We start from the raw sequence: 20,878 nt of genomic DNA, 5'->3' as shown, positions 1-20,878 counted from the left end.
AGTTATTGATTCAGATGGATCCGTTCCAGTCGTTGATTCAAAAACACACTTCATCGCTCATGAACCAACAGAGGGAACAGGTGTGATGAAGTGAAAGTGCTTTGACTTGTTAGCAATGACCTTTGCCCCCTGCAGAATGCACAATAAGGATTATGGGAAGGATGTACCCCGCAGTCTTCAAAGCGATGTCGCCCCCCCGCCGGGGTCACTCAAAGGTCAGAAACATGGGTGTGGGAGTGACAGATATGATAGTCTAATTAAAGCCGTGTTTCAGTACACATGAGGTTCATGGTAGCTTAATTGGTAGTTATCCACAACAATGTTTGAAGGCTGTACCCCACTCAACAGTTTTCCCAGTATTCTAGAGCTTGGCATAATTCGAAGGATTAATATTTTTGAATATTATTGTTTGTTTTAGATGTAATGCAATGTGTATACACGATTTAAGGTTCAAAAACGCTGTATTTTCCACATACCGTGCATGTTTGTATCTCCTCTTTGCCCCGCCTCTCTGAAACACGCAGATTTTTTACAAAGCTCATCGCTCTGAAAAGCGAGGTGTGCTATGATTGGCCAGTTAACCAGTGCGTAGTGATTGGTCGAATACTGCAAGCGTGTGACAGAAATGTAACGCCTCTTACCATATTTGGAACATCAGGTTCCAAAGCAATTGTGCTGACAGGTAGGGCTGTCACGATTATGAAATTTGTCTGACGATTAATTGTCTAATAAATCATTGCGATTATGGTGATTAATTGTCTGTTTTAGGGCTTTGGCGATTATGGCGATTAATTGTCTGTTTTAGGGCTTTGGCGATTATGCCGATTAATTGTCTGTTTTAGAGCTTTGACATTTAATTCTCATAAATTTTTTATTCAGCTTTGAAACGACCATATTGTTCTGAATAAACATTGTTCTTGGAAATACATCTGAAAATATTGGTTTATCACATATTTAAGGTTTAGGCTTTTACCTGTCAATAATACAACCGCCAAATACTTGTAAATTAAGTAAATTGATCAGGAGTGAAGCCACCATTAAAATGCTATCAGTCATAGAAATGCTTCTAGTCTGTTTTTTTCTCAGTTACAAGACTAAAATAAAAATTTACTTCTATGTTAATGAAATTTTGGTAGACTGGTTTTCACACTGAGATTAGTTTAAATAATATTAAATTGTACTGCAGGTTATTTTTATGGTAAATGCTTTAGTTTTTATTGTGTTGTGGTGGTACATTTTACAAGTATTACAATGCTTTAGTTACAATAAATACACTAAAATATGTAATATGCAGGCACTACAGCTCCCCCTAGTGTCTTCTATAGAGATGTGCAATAATTGCGATGATCTGAAACCATCGCGATGAGACGATTATTTAATAATCGTGACAGCCCTACTGACATGTACGCCCACCTTACTTGTGTATACATTTGGGCAGTCTTAAGTCAAATCATACCACGAACTGACGTAGATTTGTGGGGGTGTGGTTACACGAGGCGTTTCAGGCAGGTCTGGGTGAGTATTCGCTTTTAGTTAGAATGCCTCTTTTTCTGACACTTAAATTTTTGCTATTTTATGTGTCTAATACATGCATGGGCTGACCAAAGACACAGAAAAACATGTATTCGCGCCATATGACCACTTTAAAACCTGTACATGGCCCCTTCTTTTGTGAAACGCAAAAATTATATCCTGAGAAATGGCTCGTTTCGGTTTCGTGTCTATACGATGGAAATCAATGGTGTCTATTGTTTTTGTTTTTTTTGGTTATCAGCGCCCTTCAAAATATCTTATTTTGTGTTCTGCAGAAGAAAAAGTCATACAGGTTTGGAATGACTGTAAATGATGGAAGAACTTTCTTTTCTTTTTTTAATGCATTCATAGTCCCTGTTTATTGTATTCTATCATTTTTGTTTGTTTACAGTTTTCCATTTCCAAGTCAGATTACAGCAGGAGTTGTTATGAATCATTTCATTATAATGTCTTTTGGGTTCTATGCTCTCTATGAATAGAAGTATCAAACTGACATGTGTCTCAGTGGCCACTAGATGGTGCTGTGGAAACATAACTGTTCCCTGACGAGACAGACATTTGACAATAAATGGGCTCAAACTGTCTATTTCTTGTCTTATCTGTATTCCACACACTTTCCCATATCTCTAACCAATCTCTTTTTTATTTATCTAAGACACTTTTACTTTCTAGTTAATAATTAAAATATTTTTTACATGAGAAATTGAAGTTAATGCTTTGGGGCTTATGTATACTTGCAAATCACATCACACCAGTTGCTCTCATTCTGCAGGACAACAGCAAAAGGGAGCAAAAATCTGTTTCCATAATCTTCATCCATATAAATTTCCAGACTCGTCCAGCAGAGGGGCACTCAGTGTTAGTTTTTACCACCACACGCACTGACAAATCATCTCCTCTCCGTTCCCATCTTCAAGCCCCTCCTCCTCATGTTCTGCGCTGTGACCTTGCGAGCTCGAGAGTTTAAAACGAGGAGGGCAGAAAATAGAACTTTAGACACAGAGCCCGTCCGAGTTTCCGTGGGCTCAGCTCAGCCCTCTGACACCTGATCTCATGTGTTTCTCTCTGGAGTTACAGCTCTCCGCACTGTACACACATACATACATACACTTGCGAATCAATGAATTATGAATCGATGAATCAATGAATTTTGGTCACCAGCTTCCCTGGATTGATTGAGATTGAAGAAAGAAATCTGGATAGAGGCTTGTTGAAGTGAGTGATTATGAAGATATGGTGTGACATAATATTTTGTTGTTCTGTCTCAAGTTCTCCATCTTTTATTGTTTTTGCTGTATGGTGAGGATTTTGGTCCTGCAGGTAGCTGGCGCACGTCTTTATTTGGATTTGAAGGTTCTGTCTGCCCAGCTCCTATATTACTGACATGAAACAATGAGGTGTTTTTATTCTCAGGTGCAGAACAAGGTTATTTTAGTTTACTAAAACTTTGAAAACGTTCCTGTTCACTAAAATCAAATCAGATATTGACCTAAAAATTATTGGAAAAACTTAACTCAAGGAAAAATTTAAATGTTATATTCTATATATTCTATATAGTAAAATTATAATAATAACAAAAACTAAAATAAAACTAAAATAAAAATGAATTAATCTTATATAGCAACATTAAAAATAAACCAATACATTATAAAATGACAAAAGCATATACCAAAATTGCTAAAATCTTAAATTAAAAACATAAAAACATTTAAAAACTTAAATTAACACAAAAACTAAGAATCTAAAAATAAAAGCCAATTTAAAATATGAATAAAACTAAAATCAAAACTATAATAACTCTGGTGCAGAACGTGTAGTCATGTCAGGCATGTTAGCTTGAGCACACACAACATGACTTCCCTCTTTTGGAGATGTTCAGTGTGTTCAGAATTTGTGCTCAGGATCTGTATTTAAAACGTTCTTTTTCAATACAGTTTGTGACCTGCATGGGGTTAAATGTATACATTTTGTGAATGTGTGCATGAATTGTATGTAAAGCTGCTTTGCAACAATGGAAATTGAAATGCGCTATATAAATAAAATTGAATTATGTTAGTGGACATGAAATGTTGTATTCTCTGTAAACTGCATTGTTTACAGTGCAGCATGAGCTGGGTTGCATTTTTGTGGCATTATTATTGCTGACTGCATCCAATCTGAACATGCAGTGCAACATGCTGCTTTATTTTATGCATTTTTTTCAAGAATCAAATTCCTGTCTAAATCGGACCGATTCATTTAGAACAGCCATTGCTTTTGCTGTCTTGTGTCACTCCACCTGTATGAGTCTGACATTTCTTTCTACTTGAGATTCTTCTTGACACTGAAATCTTTTTAGTCTAGCAAAGATAAACGAAATGGTTGGTTATACTGTCTGAAATTTTACTGAAGTTCGCTGTGTAGTTAATACACAGTTGATATGTATGTGTGGTTGTTAGTGGGCAAGGTGTTTGTGTTTGCATTAAATAAATACAGTACATTTCTTTCCCAGTTTCTGGCTCTGTGAAAGTCACCTGCTGATCCCACCTGTCAGAACAACTCTCTCTCTTTCACACATACGCACACTTTGCACATGCTGTGCTTAAGTAACTAAGACCAGACATGCAACTTTATACACTTCTGTGATCGGTACTCTCTTCTTCTACACACACTCGCATAGTGTACTTTCGCAGAGTAATCCAAGACCACCATTCCACCGAAGAGGGGTTTTTCCCCACAGAGGTTTTTAAACTGTGTTTGTGCGTATGTTATCGTGTACATGTGGTGTGTGTGTGTTGTAAAGCAGCACATGCCGTCACTGTATATGAATGTGTTGCTGCTTACTGGAGATCCATTTCCCCAAACCATTTAATGTCTTTCTGAAGAACCCTTTGGCTTCAGACCTGCTGCTGTTTATTACCCTTTATACTTTCTGTTTAAACATTTCCAGTTCCTTGGACTAATAGATTGAATGCAATAGGAAATCATTCTAGACACAAATGGAAAACAACAGCAAATGATTCAATCGATTGCGCCAAAATGACGGTGAGTGTATGTCTGAAGTTAACCAAGTTTCAGGTGACATTCAGTATTTGTATTGTTTTTTTACCTAAGGTGACGAGAGGTCAGAATTGGAGAAAAGCTAGTCTGAATGAGTTTTGCTGTGGCTGTTAGTCAATCTTGACTTTGTTCTCGACTGTCGTTCTGTGTTTTTAGCTGTTTGTAGTTTGTGTTGTGTACATTTGGGTGTTCGGTTTTAGTGGGAGGTTCTGCAATTTGCTCTTGTCTACAGTATCATAGTGCAGTACTTTTGTAACAGTCTGTGGTGCCCAAAGGTGAAACACTGTATCACAGGGTTGTGTTTAGCGTTTCAGATTTGTGTGTTTAACAGGTGTCAGGAGTCATGTGCTTTTTAAATATTAGAGACCCAAACATGATTTTTGTGTCTTTGTGGCTAGTAACATTAGTAATTATGGCTGCACTATATATCAAAATTATTGTAAAATTGCAAATGTGCATATCGCAGTGGTTTGTAGGGATGTAACGATTCACTCAGCTCACGATGCGATGCGAGTCACGATTCTGATCTCACGATGCGATTTATTCACGATTTACTCAAGATTTATTTTTACAAAATGAGTTGAAACAAATTAGAAATGAACAACTTCCCTTGCATTATTTCTTAAATGCTTCACGTTTCTTTGTATAATAAAATAATGTTTTATTTCAAATAACAAAACTAAACTGCAATTTTATAACAAATTAATAATAGAAAAAGTCTCTTTATTATAAACAAACTAATACTAGTCTTAGCTTGGATTTTTTGCATTTAAGAAATATCAGCATGTCCACGTTTAGATTTGCAGTGAAAATAGCGGCCCCTGCTGTTCAAAAAATGTATTGCGATTCAGTTCACACCTCAACCGATTTTAATCGTCACTCATTATAACCGATTTTCAACCGGCTCACGGTGAATCGTTACATCCCTAGTGGTTTGCAACTAGGGATGTAACGATTCACTCAGCTCACATTGCGACGCTATTCACGATGCAGAACTCATGATACGATTCTCACGTTTTTTATGAATTAAGACATTAGAAATGCACAACTGCCCTTTATTTCTCATTTTAAAACAAATTCCATATCAAATAAAACATAAATAAATTACAACATAAACAAACGTTACTGCGCATGTGCTCCGTTGTGACCCCAACTAAACTTCCGGTACGCATTCACAAACAATAGAGTGCCTGTAGATTATTTCTGATAACAATCAAAAGAAACCGAGATGAACTGTTACTTGGCTAATCTTTTCTCTACAATATTTTGAATTTAGACTCCGATACCAAGCTCAACCGCTAGATGTCAATGTACCACGGTTTGTTTAAACGCGACCGAACTACAGGACCCATTCAACAAATTGTTTATTTAATAAAATGAACATACAAAAAAATTCAACAAATCGTTTATTTAATACAATTATTATACAGTAAAATAATAATACAAATTAATATTAACATATATTAAATAAAATATAAATAGTTATGTTATTAGACACTAGCCAAACACAAACCGGGAGTTAACTGGGGGTCAGGCGCGCATGTCTGATGAAATGGTCTATAATCAAAGTTTAGGCAAATATATGTATATATGCCTGTGTGTGTGTGTGTGTGTGTGTGCGTGTGCGTATTCTGACGTGTTTAAAATGATCAACACTGAAAAGGAATGTAAAACACTTTTTTAAAATAATTTTCAGATTGACAGCTGTTCTCTGATTTTCATGCCGTCAGATCTCTCCTCTGTACATTAAAATAGAAAACAAAACTGTGTAGAATTGTTTTCTCCCTCGCCATTTGCTTACAAAGTTCGCAATATCCCAAAATGAATCTCACTATCAGCTATTCTCTCTTAATTCAGATTGTTTTGGAATTGTATGGAAGTGCATCCTGAGTTTATGTAGTCCTGTACAATGGTTAAATTAATCCGTGTGAAGTTTTTGTGATATTTATTTAGTCCTTCTCGTATGTGTTTGTGCACAGACGTCTCTGCTCAGGAGCAGCCGGAGTTGTTCCTGAAGAAGCTTCAGCAGTGTTGTGCTGTTTTTGATTTCATGGACACTCTGTCAGACCTGAAGATGAAAGAATACAAACGCTCGACCCTCAATGAGCTGGTGGATTATGTCACGGTCAGCAGAGGTTATCTCACGGAACAGGCCTACCCGGAGGTCGTGAAAATGGTGAGTTGACGCACTGGCAAAGTCGCCCACATAAGCAGTTACATGTTGGTGGGTATCTGTTAGGGATGTAACAATATTAAAATCTCACTGAACAGTAATACCTCGGTATACATTTAAAATGAGAAATGATGACTTGGAAACGTGCCATAAGCATCCTCTTATTTGTTGCTTAGAGGTATAAGTTATAGTATGAGATGGGTCAAATGACCTAAAAATCCTTTTTATAAAATAAAATAATTGCACCAGATGGACCTTGACAACAGTAACATCTATTATTTTTTCTAACTTTATGTTAGGCCCGGAAGACCTATCGTTTCATACAGTCATGTGACCACGATAATATTGAGACAATTTTGCTATTGTTTTAATTGTGGTCTGATTTGACTTGAGTCTTATGCCCCGTTCACAACAACAAACCGTAACTATAATGGGATGTGTATGAACTTTAACGCTAACAGATGATGACATGTTTATTCAAGGCTTGTTCGCTGCAGTTTCACATTTTAAATGTGAAATGGATTTTGATCTATCATCAATGTTTTGTCACGTATCGACTGGAAAAAAATGTCTGAAAATGTTGTCAATCTCTTTCTTTTTTCAGGTGTCCTATAATATATTCCGAACTCTTCCTCCCAGTGACAGTAATGAGTTTGACCCAGAGGAGGATGAACCGACTCTAGAAGCCTCGTGGCCACATTTACAGGTGTGTGAGGTTGTTGAGAATATAGTCAAAAGCGTGATTTTTTCTTTCTTTGCTTGCGCGCTTGAATGCTGATATTTATTTTGGATCCCTCTCTCCTCACGTAGAGCTCCTGTCTGTCATTGTTTCTGCATGTTTGTGTGTTTCTACACACACGCTTTCTGACCCGCTCTGTGTGTGTGTGTGTACTCGCTGTATGCCTCCAGGACTCCTTTAGAAATGAGATGCATATCTCAAGGAGAATCTTCCTGGTAAAACTTCTCTTTCGTTCGTTTCGTTAGTAATCCCTGCTTCCGTGACCTATTCCGAGAAACAAATGCGAGAACCTAAAAACAATGATCCAAACATGTATTCCTGGTCTTTTTCAAACCTGTTTTTACAATGCAGACGACCCCTGATGATAGTCACGGTGTGTCTTTTAACCTCAACTGAACCGTGACCTTTGACCCTGTTTAACCATCCCCTTCTCTGCTTTAATAATACATGTTTTAAGAACTGATGTTTTAATGACTCCACGAAATAACATACCTTTCTATTTTCGTTCCCTCTTTTTCAGCTGGTGTACGAGTTCTTCATTCGTTTTTTGGAGAGTCAGGAGTTTCAACCCAGCATTGCAAAAAAGTACATAGATCAGAAATTTGTCTTACAGGTGAGGCGGCATTGTGTACTTAGGGTTATTTATTCCTCATTCTCTTCCTCTCCGTGTTTTCTTGATTTCTGCTCTTTTTGTATGTTTTCCTGATAGCTGCTGGAGCTGTTTGACAGCGAGGACCCACGGGAGAGAGATTACCTGAAGACAGTCTTACACAGAATCTACGGCAAATTCCTGGGCCTGAGAGCTTTTATACGAAAACAGATTAATAATATTTTTCTACGGTGAGACATCTTCTCACACCTGATCTAAAATGACAGGTTTACATCATATTTCTGTGTGCAAGCAGTCAGCTCGCTCTTTCTTTCTCTGTCTCTCTTTTTTTAGTTTTGTTTTTGAAACTGAGCACTTCAATGGGGTTGCAGAATTGTTGGAGATTTTGGGCAGGTGAGTTTTTGTGCTGCTTGAGTTGTTTGTTATTTTTAGAATGTTTCAGTGCTCGTTTGTGTCATTCACACAAATATGCTAATTACATAATTGCAGCTAATTAGCATAACTGCGAAATTGGATTTTCCTATAGAGAGGATATATGAGGTCATCTTGATTATGTAAGCATCTGAAGTTCTCAAGGTTTAGTTCAACCTATAAGGAAAGTGTTATTGTATTATCTTCATAGTGTTCCAAACCCACATGGATTTCGTTTTCGACAAAATCTAAAAGAAACAATTTAAAGATTGTTCATGCGGTTCTTCTCCAAACAATAAATGCATGGGGATGTCAGTGTCAAAAGAAAGATCAGTGTAAATCCAAGCTATGCCAAAATGGTGAACATTGGCTCTGTTTTGTCCTCTCAGCATCATCAATGGCTTCGCTCTACCACTGAAGGCTGAACACAAACAGTTTCTGGTGAAAGTTTTGATTCCTCTTCACACCGTCAGGAGCCTCTCACTCTTCCACGCACAGGTACTGCCCCCGTGTTCGCATGCGTGTTTCCCATGGCCTCGACTTCAGGATGTTTTTCATCTGTATGTACAGTGAAGTGTTGGTTAGACCTGTTTGTTTGTGTTGTTTTTGCAGCTGGCCTATTGTATTGTACAGTTCCTAGAGAAAGATCCAGCATTAACAGAACCGGTAAGCACTACAAATATTCTTATTGTCAAGTAGGGGTTGAACGGCCTTAGATTTTTTGAGGTCAACTATTATGTGATAAAAGTTACGTCGAATCGTCGATGATGTCATTAATAAATAAAATGAGACCTAGGGAATGTTTTGCAACAAGATTTGATGGGTGTATGCAGTAAGACACTCGTGCGTGCGGGCTGCGGGAGAATGGCGGGACTCCCGCAAAATAGCCTCTAAATTTATGGTATCTAAATACAAATAAGCTGTTGTTCATCTATTGCACAAGAGCAACAACAACTAAACTAAAATAAAACTATTTTAAAGCGCAAGGTCGGTGGTAGCTGGACTATGCCATAAAAGAGCAGCAGGTGGATCTCTACAGCAGCTTTACGTTACTTCAGATCTGAAGCATGTGTACAGACCAAACTTCCCTGACATTTATAACCATTCAACTGATAGGGTCGTGTGCACTAATACATGAAACAACAGAAAATTGTGTCGTTTGTTTGTGACGGCCTCTGACTTTAGAACAACGTCAATATATTTATTAGCCTAATGCAGCAGACGCTTATCATAGCGGACTTACAAACGCAGTGACACAATATGAGAAACATTTTTATTTATTCTGTTTCTTTCATGTTTTATTAAACGGGGAACAAGTACAAAAATAGCCTATAATATTAAAAGATCTGCGTGTAGAAGCTGGCGCACTGAAACGTAAGGCTTTAACAGCTAGCTTTTGCGGCGTCAGAACAAATCGTGAATGTCGCAGACGAAAACAGGACACATTGTGAATGATACGTGCTGAAGCAGGACAAGATAACACATATTATTGCTGGGAGTGTGACAGAATCCCACTGAACTGGGTGGGAATGACATCCGTACCGCGCACGGGTCCTTGGAACAGTCAGCCGTCTTCTTAAAGGTACAGTGTCAAAAGAATCACATGACCCGCGACTAGTCGACATCAAGCTTTAAATGTCGCACCAGAACATTTATGTCGACAAGTTCGTGCAACCCCTACTTTTTGGGTTTTCCTTTTTTTTGTTAGCTAAAGTTCAGATGTCGCATGTGCTTTATTTAGAAGTGCCACCACAGCACACTCAAAAATCTCTGTTCTGTCTTGAAGTGTATCTAAGCCTTTACATCGACTGCCTTTTATATATTCTGTTTCTCTTTCCTCCAGTCTCACAGTTTCTGATGGTTTTCTCGTTTGTAACAGGTCATCAGAGGTCTGCTGAAATTCTGGCCTAAAACCTGCAGTCAGAAAGAGGTGAGCTAGAGTTTTAGAGATCCCAGCATGAGGTTGATCAGTCATGATTTCAGGACAATAGAGGCACTGATGAGGGCTCCCATCGTATCTTTTGTGTCCAACTCTGATTCACACGACTGATGTCTGCATTGATACGCGTGTAGGTCATGTTCCTGGGAGAGCTGGAGGAGATTTTGGATGTGATTGAGCCCACACAGTTTGTGAAGATCCAGGAGCACCTCTTCAAACAGATCTCCAAGTGTGTCTCAAGCCCACATTTTCAGGTCTGCGTGAACCCAGTGTGATCTGACAGTATATTAAATATTAATCAGGATATTAAATGATATATTGGATATACGTATATGAAGTGGCAGGTGTGATATTTGTGTATGTGTGTACAGGTGGCTGAGAGAGCTCTGTACTACTGGAACAATGAGTACATTATGAGTCTGATTGAGGAAAACTCCAACGTGATTCTTCCCATAATGTTCGCAAGCCTCTACCGGATCTCAAAAGAGCACTGGAACCCGTGAGTCGAACGTCAGATAATTCTCACAAATATACAATCTCCAGTGTATGTTGGAATCTGAATTTAATGCTCTTGTGTGATGATGATGGAAATGATGTTTTTGTTTGCTCTCAGGGCCATAGTAGCTTTAGTCTATAATGTTCTGAAAGCCTTCATGGAAATGAACAGCACTTTGTTTGATGAACTCACATCCACTTACAAATCAGATCGTCAGAGGTAAGAATCCTTATTGTTGTGGAAAACGTGTTTGCGTTTGTATTGAACAAACATACATTCCGAGTCTTATCTGTTTCCTTTTCACATCATCAGGGAGAAGAAGAAAGAGAAGGAGAGAGAGGAGTTGTGGAAGAGGCTTGAGGACCTGGAGTTGAAGAGAAGCTTCCAGAGCGACGGAATTATTCCCACTTAACGACGCGCCTCCTCCTGAACGCTTTCCCAACGCCTCCACCACACGCTCGGAACGTTGGCCTTTATTTTCCTTTCTGTATTTGTGCGACTTACTTTACTGTAGATTCACCTCGTCAGTCTCATTATTTCAAAAGCACTGTAAATAACTTTTATTTTATCTCCTTTATTTCCCCCGTTAAAATATTATGCCGTAATAAGAACGTGACTAGAAAACAAAGTAAAAAAAAGAAAACGAGCAAAAAAAGGAAAACCACACTGGAGGGGGAAGGACTTTAAACGGACAGTAGGACTGAATCGAACCACTACTGTGGAGAAATGAACGAATGAATGAAATCAACAACCAAACGGAGAATCTCAGCCCGCCGATCTGACATACCTCACCCATCCTTACAGAACAACACCAGCCCAATTCTCTCGCTCTCTCTTTTCACGCCCCCTCTCTTATACCTCCCTTTCTTGCAACATGGATGTCCTGTATTGAAACAAGAATGTTCTTGACCTTTGACCCCAGTGCAACGGATCATCTGTTAAGATCTGGATAAATGCAGCAGGTCTGGATTGCAGACTTCTCAATAGGGACACTACGCAGTTACCTGCAGAGAAGAGGAAGGGGACACAGAACCATGATTACACACCAGCTCTGACACGCCCATGCGTTCTTCCCTTTTCATTCTTTTTCTGTCCAAGGTGCCGCCTAGTTCACGCATTTGGACTCTAGCGCCAGTCCGGTACTGGTACCAGTGACGCATACACACACACACACATCAGAGGAGGTATCCAGAATTCCAGCGCCAAGCCGGAGATGCTTGTCACGAGAAATGGAACTGCACGTTCACACGCACATTCTGCCTCGGAGTGTGCGAGGGAGTTTCTTACAGTGTTAAGTACCTGTAATGCTGTATCTGAATGCAGTACTTTGATACTCTGTATCTAGTAGAACCTATAGCGTATTTTTCTTTAGGAGAATCCAGTATATAACGAGGAAAGATTGAACACAGCCTCTTGGGATTTAGTTTTCTTTCTTTCTCGGGTTTCACTTCTAATTTGTTTCGGGTTTATTTTTTGTCTGGAATTGGATTTGTTTTGACCAAGTGGAATTTGTTCTCTCTTCCTTTTTTACTTAGTTGCTGATTGGGGGGATGGGGGGGGGAGTGAGAGGGGAATTCTGGGATTGTGGAGGACTGATGCTGTGGTGAGCTTTGTCAGAATGAAACTGTGCTTAAGATCCCAGACATCAACAGTTACAAAAGTAAAAAAAGGGTCGGAGAAATACAAATGTTTAATTATTTTAAAAAATAAAGAGATATTAAATTAAACCTGTTTTGTGATAAAGATGAAATTCACTTTGTGCTTTATTTTTTGTGTACGTGAGTGGGTGACTTCATAAGGGTTGGTTCAATAAACGCCAAATTTGTCCGATCAGTTTGTTTAAAGGGATAGTTCATGCAAAAACTAATATTTGTTCTAAACCTGTTCTAAAATTTCTTTATTCTGCTAAAAACAAAGGAAGATATTTGGTAGAATGCTTGTAACCAAACAAATCTCATCCCCCATTCACTCCCATAGTATTTGTTTTCCCTAGATGACCGAATGTTCATTTTTGGGTGAACTATCCCTTTAAAGTGGCAGACACGAATGTGAACAGTTTACTCACCCTCATGTCATTCTAAAAGGTGAATTATTAAATATCCTGTCCATTATTTTTCCATTTAATGAAAGTCAATGAGAACGGAATGTGAAGGTTCTAGAAAAAAACACCCTCATGAATGAATCAAAATCATTGTTCATTAATTGGAAAAACTTTACATTAATGAACTGTCATGAATTCATGAATGAATCTTTGTTTAAATGCTTTCGGTTCTCTCTAGAGCCCTTTAGTCAGCAGTACCAAATGTTACCAGCAAAGGGCAGCAAAGCTTAAAATTGAAACCTTACAGGTGAATTTAATTTTACTGTCTAAAATAGTTGCTTTTATGAACCTTGGGTGTATTATCTACTATGAACCTTGGGTGTATTATCTACTATGAACCTTGGGTGTATTATCTACTATGTGCATGTAGTCTTTTAATGCAGGTCACTTGGTTTGAGGATTTGGCAGGATTTTCCTGAGCGGGGTTAAAAGAATCAAGGCTGTGCTGAAATTGTCAGGCATATATGTTCAGTAGATTGTGAAAAAAAAGATTGTCCTGCGTCCTGTGACAGCTGGGTCAAATGTATATGAAACAGTATGGCCTACTCATAAATGGAATAGGTCATTAACCTAGTAATCCATTATTAATTCAAGTTTAATTTTTTATAGTGAGTGTTTGGATCATTAGCAAACCATTAAAGTGGTTCACCCAAGAACACATGTCAATTCAAACCTGTATGCCTTTCTTTCTTCCGCAGAACACAGAAGATATTTTGAAGAATGTTAACTGGCCCCTATTCACTTGCAATGGTTTTGTGTCCATACAGTAGAAGTGAATGGGGGCCAGTGCTGTTCGGTTACCATCTTTCTTTCTTCCACAGAACACAAAAGATATTTTGAAAAAAGTCATACCGGTTTGAAATGACAAGAAGGTGAGTAAATAATGACAGAATTTACATTTTCGGGTGAACTCTCACTTTAAGGATATCTTTATTCTGTAGAAGAGACTGTTACAGTACAGTGATTTTTCTCTGTATATTTGTTCATGCAATATTTGCCCAAACAATCAACTTCTATTTCGAAAATGTACATTTCACTTAATAGAAATTAATATTATCTGATTTTATAGTTACTTTATATTAACATGCTACTTAAATAATAGATGTTAGGTATTCTTGGAAAATACTGTAAATAATCTTAGTCATTTCCATGAGACACACATTGATGAAATTAGTCCAAATTTGGATATATCAGATTTTTTCACAATTTGGGTTAATATAAGAACATTGTTGTCATGTTAAATTAAAAGTTCCTCACTTCAAATGTAGCTTCAAATCCAATGAATTCATGATCAAACTGACTGCACACGTATTTTATCATCAGAATAAATTCAAGTGTCAGACAGTTTTTGCACCTGCTGTTTTATGTATTACATTGCCACAATTTGTCTTAAAATTCACCTATTTCCCCAGTATGTGTTTTTGTACCTGTCAGCACAATTGCTTTAGAACCTGATGTTCCAAATATGGTAAGAGGTGTCACATTTCCGTCACACGCTTGCAGTATTCGACCAATCACTACGCACTGGTTAACTGGCCAATCATAGCACACCTCCCTAAAAAATCTGCCAGTTTCAGAGATGCGGGGCAAAGTGGAGATACAAACATGCACGGTATGTGGAAAAGACAGCGTTTTTGAACCTTAAATCGTGTATACACATTGCATTACATCTAAAACAAACGAAAATATTAGTTTTAGCCGCATCATATGACCCCTTTAACTCAATTATAATAGGGTTTCCCTAGTTTATGTGTCAGGAAAACTTGGTCACCAAAATGTAAATAATAATGTAATGTACGTAAATAGCTTATTGTCCTATTGGTCAGTAGAGCGTGTGTGTGCGTGCGCGTGTTTACAGATGGACAGCTTCTGAAGATTTTAGCTGGGTGAGGTATGTACTGTATGTAAATAAGCTCAGTATGTCTAAGCAGGGTTTTCACAGAGGACATTTGTGTTTTTCTGAGAGTCTTCAGTATTTTAATATGTTTGTCTGAATGAAATATGGTGATGTACACAGCAAGATCCACCCACTGCTGTTCCCTGTTGTGATCAGTGGCAGAACAGAACTTTCACTAAAGCTGTGATGTCATGCGGTGACATAACACTCTTATTAATGTGATGAAACACTGCGCTGTTAGTCTTGTTGAAACTTTTAAATGCTTGTCCGGTAAACGGTCCCAAATGATAGGTTTGGTTTTTGGCTGAATCGCAAACAGAGTCTTCCCACTCCTTTCTTAGCTCATCTCCCCTTCATTAGACTTACGTAACCCTGACTATGTTGTGTGGGGTTAGAATCTTTCATGTACTTTATTTAGGCGAATCCATGTTTTTAAAAAGCCTAAAATTAATCCTATACCAGTTTAATATGCAGAAATAGACATATTCCCCCATGACCATATTATACGTTTTCTCTGAATCCTGACCATCCTAAAATATCAGTAATGTCTCAATCACATGGCATCTTTTTGGTCAACCACGGGCAGGTGTTTCATCTGTTTGAATGAAACCGATGTTTCATCTGTCTGAAATTATTTTGTACTTTCATTTGTTGACGGTATAGTGACAAAGAAATGACACACCAAAAACATAATCATCATATAGTAAAGATTAGTGCTGTATTGCAGCAGGCTTTTAGATGTGTTTTTATTGTGGCTTAAAAGATGCATTATTAAAGTTTGGAAATTAAAGGGATACTTCACCCAAAAATGAAAATTCTGTCATCATTTACTCACCTTTGAGTCGTTCCAAATCTGTATAAATTTCTTTGTTCTGATGAACACAGAGAAAGATATTTGAAAAAATGCTTCTAACCAGACAGATTTTGCCCCCCATTGACTACCATAGTAGGAAAAAATACAATGGTAGTCAAAAGAGCACCAGAACTGTTAACTGTCCTACATTCTTCAAAATATCTTCTTTTGTGTTCAACAGAACAAAAAAAATCATAAAGTAATTTTTACTCCAATGGGAGTCAATGGGGGACTAGATCTGTTTGGTTATAAGCATTCTTCCAAATATATTTCTCTGTGTTCATCAGAACAAAGACATTTATAAAAATTTCGAAGGTGAGTAAATGATGACAGAATTTTCATTTTTGGTTGAAGTATACCTTTAACTTGAGAACATGTCTCGCAATTTCTCTCTTTTTCACAAACACAGTTTCCTTCTATTTTCTGTCTTTCTCTCCAATCCTCTCTGAATATTTAAACAGTTTTAATGTTCTTCTGAAGATCTTTTGTGAGCTGTAACTAAACCTTTCTGACTTATCAAAGTGTTCAAAGCCACTTAAAGGCATCAGCGTGTTACCACGAGACACTCTTATACAGAGAGTTGAATTAAACTTATTCTGGTTAGGAACATTGTATAATACATAATACTCTTGTTTTTGTTATCATGGTTAGAGAATGGAAACAACGGTTTACCAAGCTACTGCGCCAAGTAGTCAAGCATTCATACTGTATACTTAAGTGATGTTGTTATTGTTTTATTCTTTCTCTATCACCATCTCTTTCCTTATATGAAAAAGATCGCTCTCACATTCTGCTTAATATCTTTTGTTGTTTCACAGAAGCAAGTAGCCTACTGTCCATAATGTGGGCTTGGAATGACATGGGGTGAGTATGTATTTTTACATATAACTCTGCATGTTCTGAAAAAAGTGGCATCAGTTTAGGCAGCTTGTTTTATCATCACCTGTGTTGCTCTCTGTGGGGAAACCCAAACCCTCCTCTTCCTCACACTTGGACTCTGATGAGAAAATAAAAAACCTTGACTCGCTGAACTGGTCTGAGACTTGCTGTAATTATCCATCGTCTTAGACTATTAAACACATTTCAGTCCTGGACAATGCAGGAGTGTTTTAACTCATTTAATGAGGCCCTGACTAAATGTGAATCAGTGAGTCTCTCTCTCTCTCTCTCTCTCTCTCTCTCGCTCTCGCTCTCGCTCTCTCTCTCTCTCTCTCTCTCTCTCTCTCTCTCTCTCTCTCTCTGCTTTTCTCTCTTTCCTCTTCGTCTCTTCTCTCTTCGTCTCTCTCACTCTCTCTCTCTCTCTCTCTCTCTCTCTCTCTCTCTCTCTCTCTCTCTCTCTCTCTCTCTCGCTCTCTCTCTCGCTCTCTCTCTCTCTCTCTCTCTCTCTCTCTCTCTCTCTCTCTCTCTCTCTCTCTCTCTCTCTCTCTCTCTCTCTCTCTCTCTCTCTCTCTCTCTCTCTCGCTCTCCCTCCATCTCTCTCTCTCTCTCTCTCTCTCTCTCTCTCTCTCTCTCTCTCTCTCACTCTTTAAGCATAGATGTTTTTTTGCCCCAAAACGTAAAACATTTTTCGTACTCACTTGTTTTATTTAGTTTTAAACCAGTTAAAGTGCATGTATACACTTTGCATTTAAATACCAATACAGATTGACAGTTTTACTATGACCTTAGCCTAACAACAAGTAAAATGTTAACATCTGCTGTAATAAAAATCAGCCCCTGGGACATACAGTTATAGAGTCAGTTGGATAAACATTAAGTCATCTCACATTTTTTCTGGTTGTGGTGCTTGTGTGCAGGAGCTGATATCTTTGTGTTTGCAGTAGATCTCTTAAAAGCAGACCTTCCTGTGTATAAATGTTTCCGCGGCTCTGAATGTGAGAACGTGGACAGTAATCGTGGGCAGAGCTGTAATTAGCCCATGCTTGGAGACAAAAGAGATCGAGGGGGTTTGCGCTCAACAGCACAGGCAAGGGCGATGTGTATTTATCTGCATTTAAACACACATTCGTGAACTTAAACGTGACCTCAGGGAACAAATGTTACAAGTTCATAGGAGGAAAGGAGTCTAATCTCATTGGTTCCAGGGAGATGGTAGGTACAGTTGAATGACGGCACGTACGGTGCGTGATGTCAGTTCTGGGACATACTGCTGATGATGTGCGATGTCTTTAAATACAGAGACAGCCTGATGCCTGAAATAAGTTGTTTACAGCATAGCCAAACTGAATAAGGGTGGCAGAAATACATTTATATATAAATTTGAAAGTTTCATGAACTAACTGAAATTTTGTCGAATTTGTATCATGCTGTGAGAGCGGCTGCAAAAATCACTTGATTCTCTGTTTAGTAGTCTTCAGTTTCACTTATGGTCTAATGTTTGATTGTTATACCTCTCGTTTCTCTGTCTGCTGGGAAAAGCACAAGGCCTATACGTCTGTCGGTTTCAAATGCTGAAGTCCTGCTATGTATCACAGTTGTTTCCTGTGAACTCTGCTGTCTACTAGTTTGATGACTATTTTTAGATTTTTGTGAAAAACTTTTCACTGTTCTGACGACTTAATTTTTAAATTTAAATCTATACAGTTACACAATTAATTCTGCATTTCCAATACACTCTTAAAAAGGTCCTACAAAAGGTTATTTTCACAGTGATGCCATAGAATTCATATTTTTGTTCCCCCAAAAAGCATTCACTCAAAGGTTTTTCTGAGAATACTTTTTAGTCGAAAGAACGTTTTTTTCCTCCAAAATGCCAAATGTACTGTATGTACAAATTGAAAGTTGTATTCAAACACTAACATTTTAATTAACACAATTTCTTAAAATGGACATGAAATCAAAATGGTTTTACTTGGTGTTATTCTGCACGATTCATCAGGTATTTAAAGGAGCAATGTGGATATTTTAGCGGCACCTAGTGGTGAGGTTGCGAATAGCAACCAACGGCTCACTCCATCCCTCACCCCTCCCTTTTAAAGCACTAGGGCGGCTCTCACAGACAAAGATGTTGTCACATTTTCTTTTCTTTGTCGAAGGAGATAACGTATTTATGAAACGCACGCTAGAGCAGTTTGTCTGTTTATAGCTACTGTAGAAAGAACATGGTGAATTCCATGTGAGGGGACCTGCGCTGTATGTAGATAGTAATAGCTCATTCTAAGGTAATACAAATATAAAGCTTCATTATGTAAGGTCTTTATACACCTCTGAACGCATAGTTATTTATATCATATTGTGCGTCTGTTAGTAGATCCTCCAGAAAATTACACGCTGAACCTTTAAAAGAAAGAAATTGTCTAATGTAGTAACTTAGGAACAACTCGTCTAATATCACCAGAACAATGCAGCCACTTAAAATCTTGCAAATATTTTTATGTGAACTGCGTAGTTTTGTAATTATGCTATTTTGTTTGGTATGGCTAGATTCAATCAATTTCTGACGGATAAACACAGGATTTGATTTCATTTTATTATGTCTAGCACTTCGCTCAGATACTGCATACATTACACTGAAATAAAATGGGTTGTCCATGCTGTTTCTTGTTAACTTTAAACATATCTAGCTCAATTAATGGAGCAGCCATTACTGAAATCCTGTCCTCTAAGGGAAGTCCTGGCAGAGCTACAGAAACCACTAATGGTGTGAAGGCAATGGAAATCTATGATGTCTGTGAAGTTATCATTGGATCTTTGACACTGTCACAATTGCTGAGGGAAACCTTTTTGCTTTCAGATTCAAAGACTATTGACTTATCGACAGGATATTTTTAGTTATGTTCAAACAGATTCTAATCAGGAAGAACTTTTTATATATGGCTATATATGGGCATGAGAGAGAGATACAGATACAGTGTATGCGTGCGTGCGTGCGCAGATTGGTGAGCTAGTGAATACAGTAGCATTACAGTAGTATACACTTGAGTGTGCTTACACTATAAGTAACTGTGTCTATGTCTGCGATCTCACAGCATGTGTCCCTCTCTGGAAGTGCAGTGAGGTCATGACCCCCACTGTGTTCTGTGTTTGTGACATTTCAAATGAATCTTGAATTATTAAACATCTGGGAATATACTGTATTGATCACTTTAGGTTCATGATGTTGTGCTGTTGGGCATTCAGTGTGCGACTCATTAGGGAACCAACATCAGATTAAAAATGGAGAAATTAATTTTGTTTCCTTGTCCATGTTCACAAAGGACAATTCTCTTTTCTCCTGTTTTGTTTGTCTCTTGAGTCTTTGCCATGAAGATCTGCACTTTGCCTCTCCTGTTTTTTTTTTGTACTGTGCGGACTGGTGACTGGGTGATTTAAATGCATGCTGACAGCTTTTAAAACTTCTTTTGTTCTCTGTATTTGCTGTACTGTGTTTTCGGATATGTGCTCGTCTATTAAACGCTTTGATCAGATTTTATATTATAACTTATTTTGGTAACAATAAATTAATTTGTTCCAAAAATATTATTGGATAATTATTTGGATAATAATGAAGCACACCCCTAGCTTTTATTCTTTTGTGATCAAATATGACCTAGACATGTTTCAGTGTGATTCAGCCTACTAACACAATAAATTGTTACTTACATAACCATATAAGTGCACATCCAGGCACAAGCAAAGACTTATTAACCTGTCTCAGAAAGGTGATTTCAGGCTTCTGAATGGGGGCATGACACCCTGTTGTTTGGTAATCTTTAGATGTTAAAAACAGTAATTATCTTGATGGCTGTTGTTATACCCCTGCAGTGCTAAAGTGTGGATTATGCATGCAATGCCCTCAAAATAATCTACTCTAAAACTATACTGTGCCCTTTTCTCTTATCAGTCTTTGGAGTGAGTTTTTCCATCGATTATGATTTTGTTTTAATCTGATGGAATAATTCCTCATAGACTCACCAACAAATATTTTACCTACAACTGTTTCAATCAAAGATGTAGAATTTTGGACCTAACTGTCCTCAGTGGTTTCCTCTATGGTACTCCATGCGTCTGGGGCTTTTTAAGTACTATAAACCAGAAATATATCCGGCAGTCATTTAAGGCTACGATGAATATACAGCATGAAACACCTACGTTGCTTGTGCGTCGTG

The 20,878-nt window shown here is 37.9% G+C and overlaps 1 protein-coding gene across 3 annotated transcripts in view; it reads left to right on the top strand.

Moving 5' to 3' along the window:
• Positions 1–13,704, top strand: part of ppp2r5eb (protein phosphatase 2, regulatory subunit B', epsilon isoform b) — a 36,046-nt gene extending 22,342 nt beyond the window's left edge. Inside the window, exons 1-13 of one of the 3 annotated variants that reach the window (XM_057341519.1) lie at positions 2,627–2,748; positions 6,552–6,748; positions 7,350–7,451; positions 8,005–8,097; positions 8,194–8,324; positions 8,428–8,487; positions 8,895–9,003; positions 9,118–9,171; positions 10,385–10,435; positions 10,579–10,698; positions 10,816–10,943; positions 11,058–11,159; positions 11,253–13,704. In XM_057341519.1, coding sequence (XP_057197502.1) covers positions 6,623–6,748; positions 7,350–7,451; positions 8,005–8,097; positions 8,194–8,324; positions 8,428–8,487; positions 8,895–9,003; positions 9,118–9,171; positions 10,385–10,435; positions 10,579–10,698; positions 10,816–10,943; positions 11,058–11,159; positions 11,253–11,352 — 1,176 coding nt within the window. In that variant the 5' untranslated portion in view covers positions 2,627–2,748; positions 6,552–6,622 and the 3' untranslated portion in view covers positions 11,353–13,704. Of the gene's footprint in view, positions 1–2,626; positions 2,749–4,396; positions 4,558–6,551; positions 6,749–7,349; positions 7,452–8,004; positions 8,098–8,193; positions 8,325–8,427; positions 8,488–8,894; positions 9,004–9,117; positions 9,172–10,384; positions 10,436–10,578; positions 10,699–10,815; positions 10,944–11,057; positions 11,160–11,252 lie in introns of those variants that run through there. The other 2 variants (XM_057341518.1, XM_057341517.1) reach the window with 2 other exon arrangements.
• Positions 13,705–20,878: the final 7,174 nt, after the last annotated feature.

This window comes from Triplophysa rosa, linkage group LG9 (genome assembly GCF_024868665.1).
Source record: "Triplophysa rosa linkage group LG9, Trosa_1v2, whole genome shotgun sequence".
Classification (NCBI taxonomy): domain Eukaryota; kingdom Metazoa; phylum Chordata; class Actinopteri; order Cypriniformes; family Nemacheilidae; genus Triplophysa; species Triplophysa rosa.
This window is presented reverse-complemented; position numbering and strand designations above follow the sequence as displayed.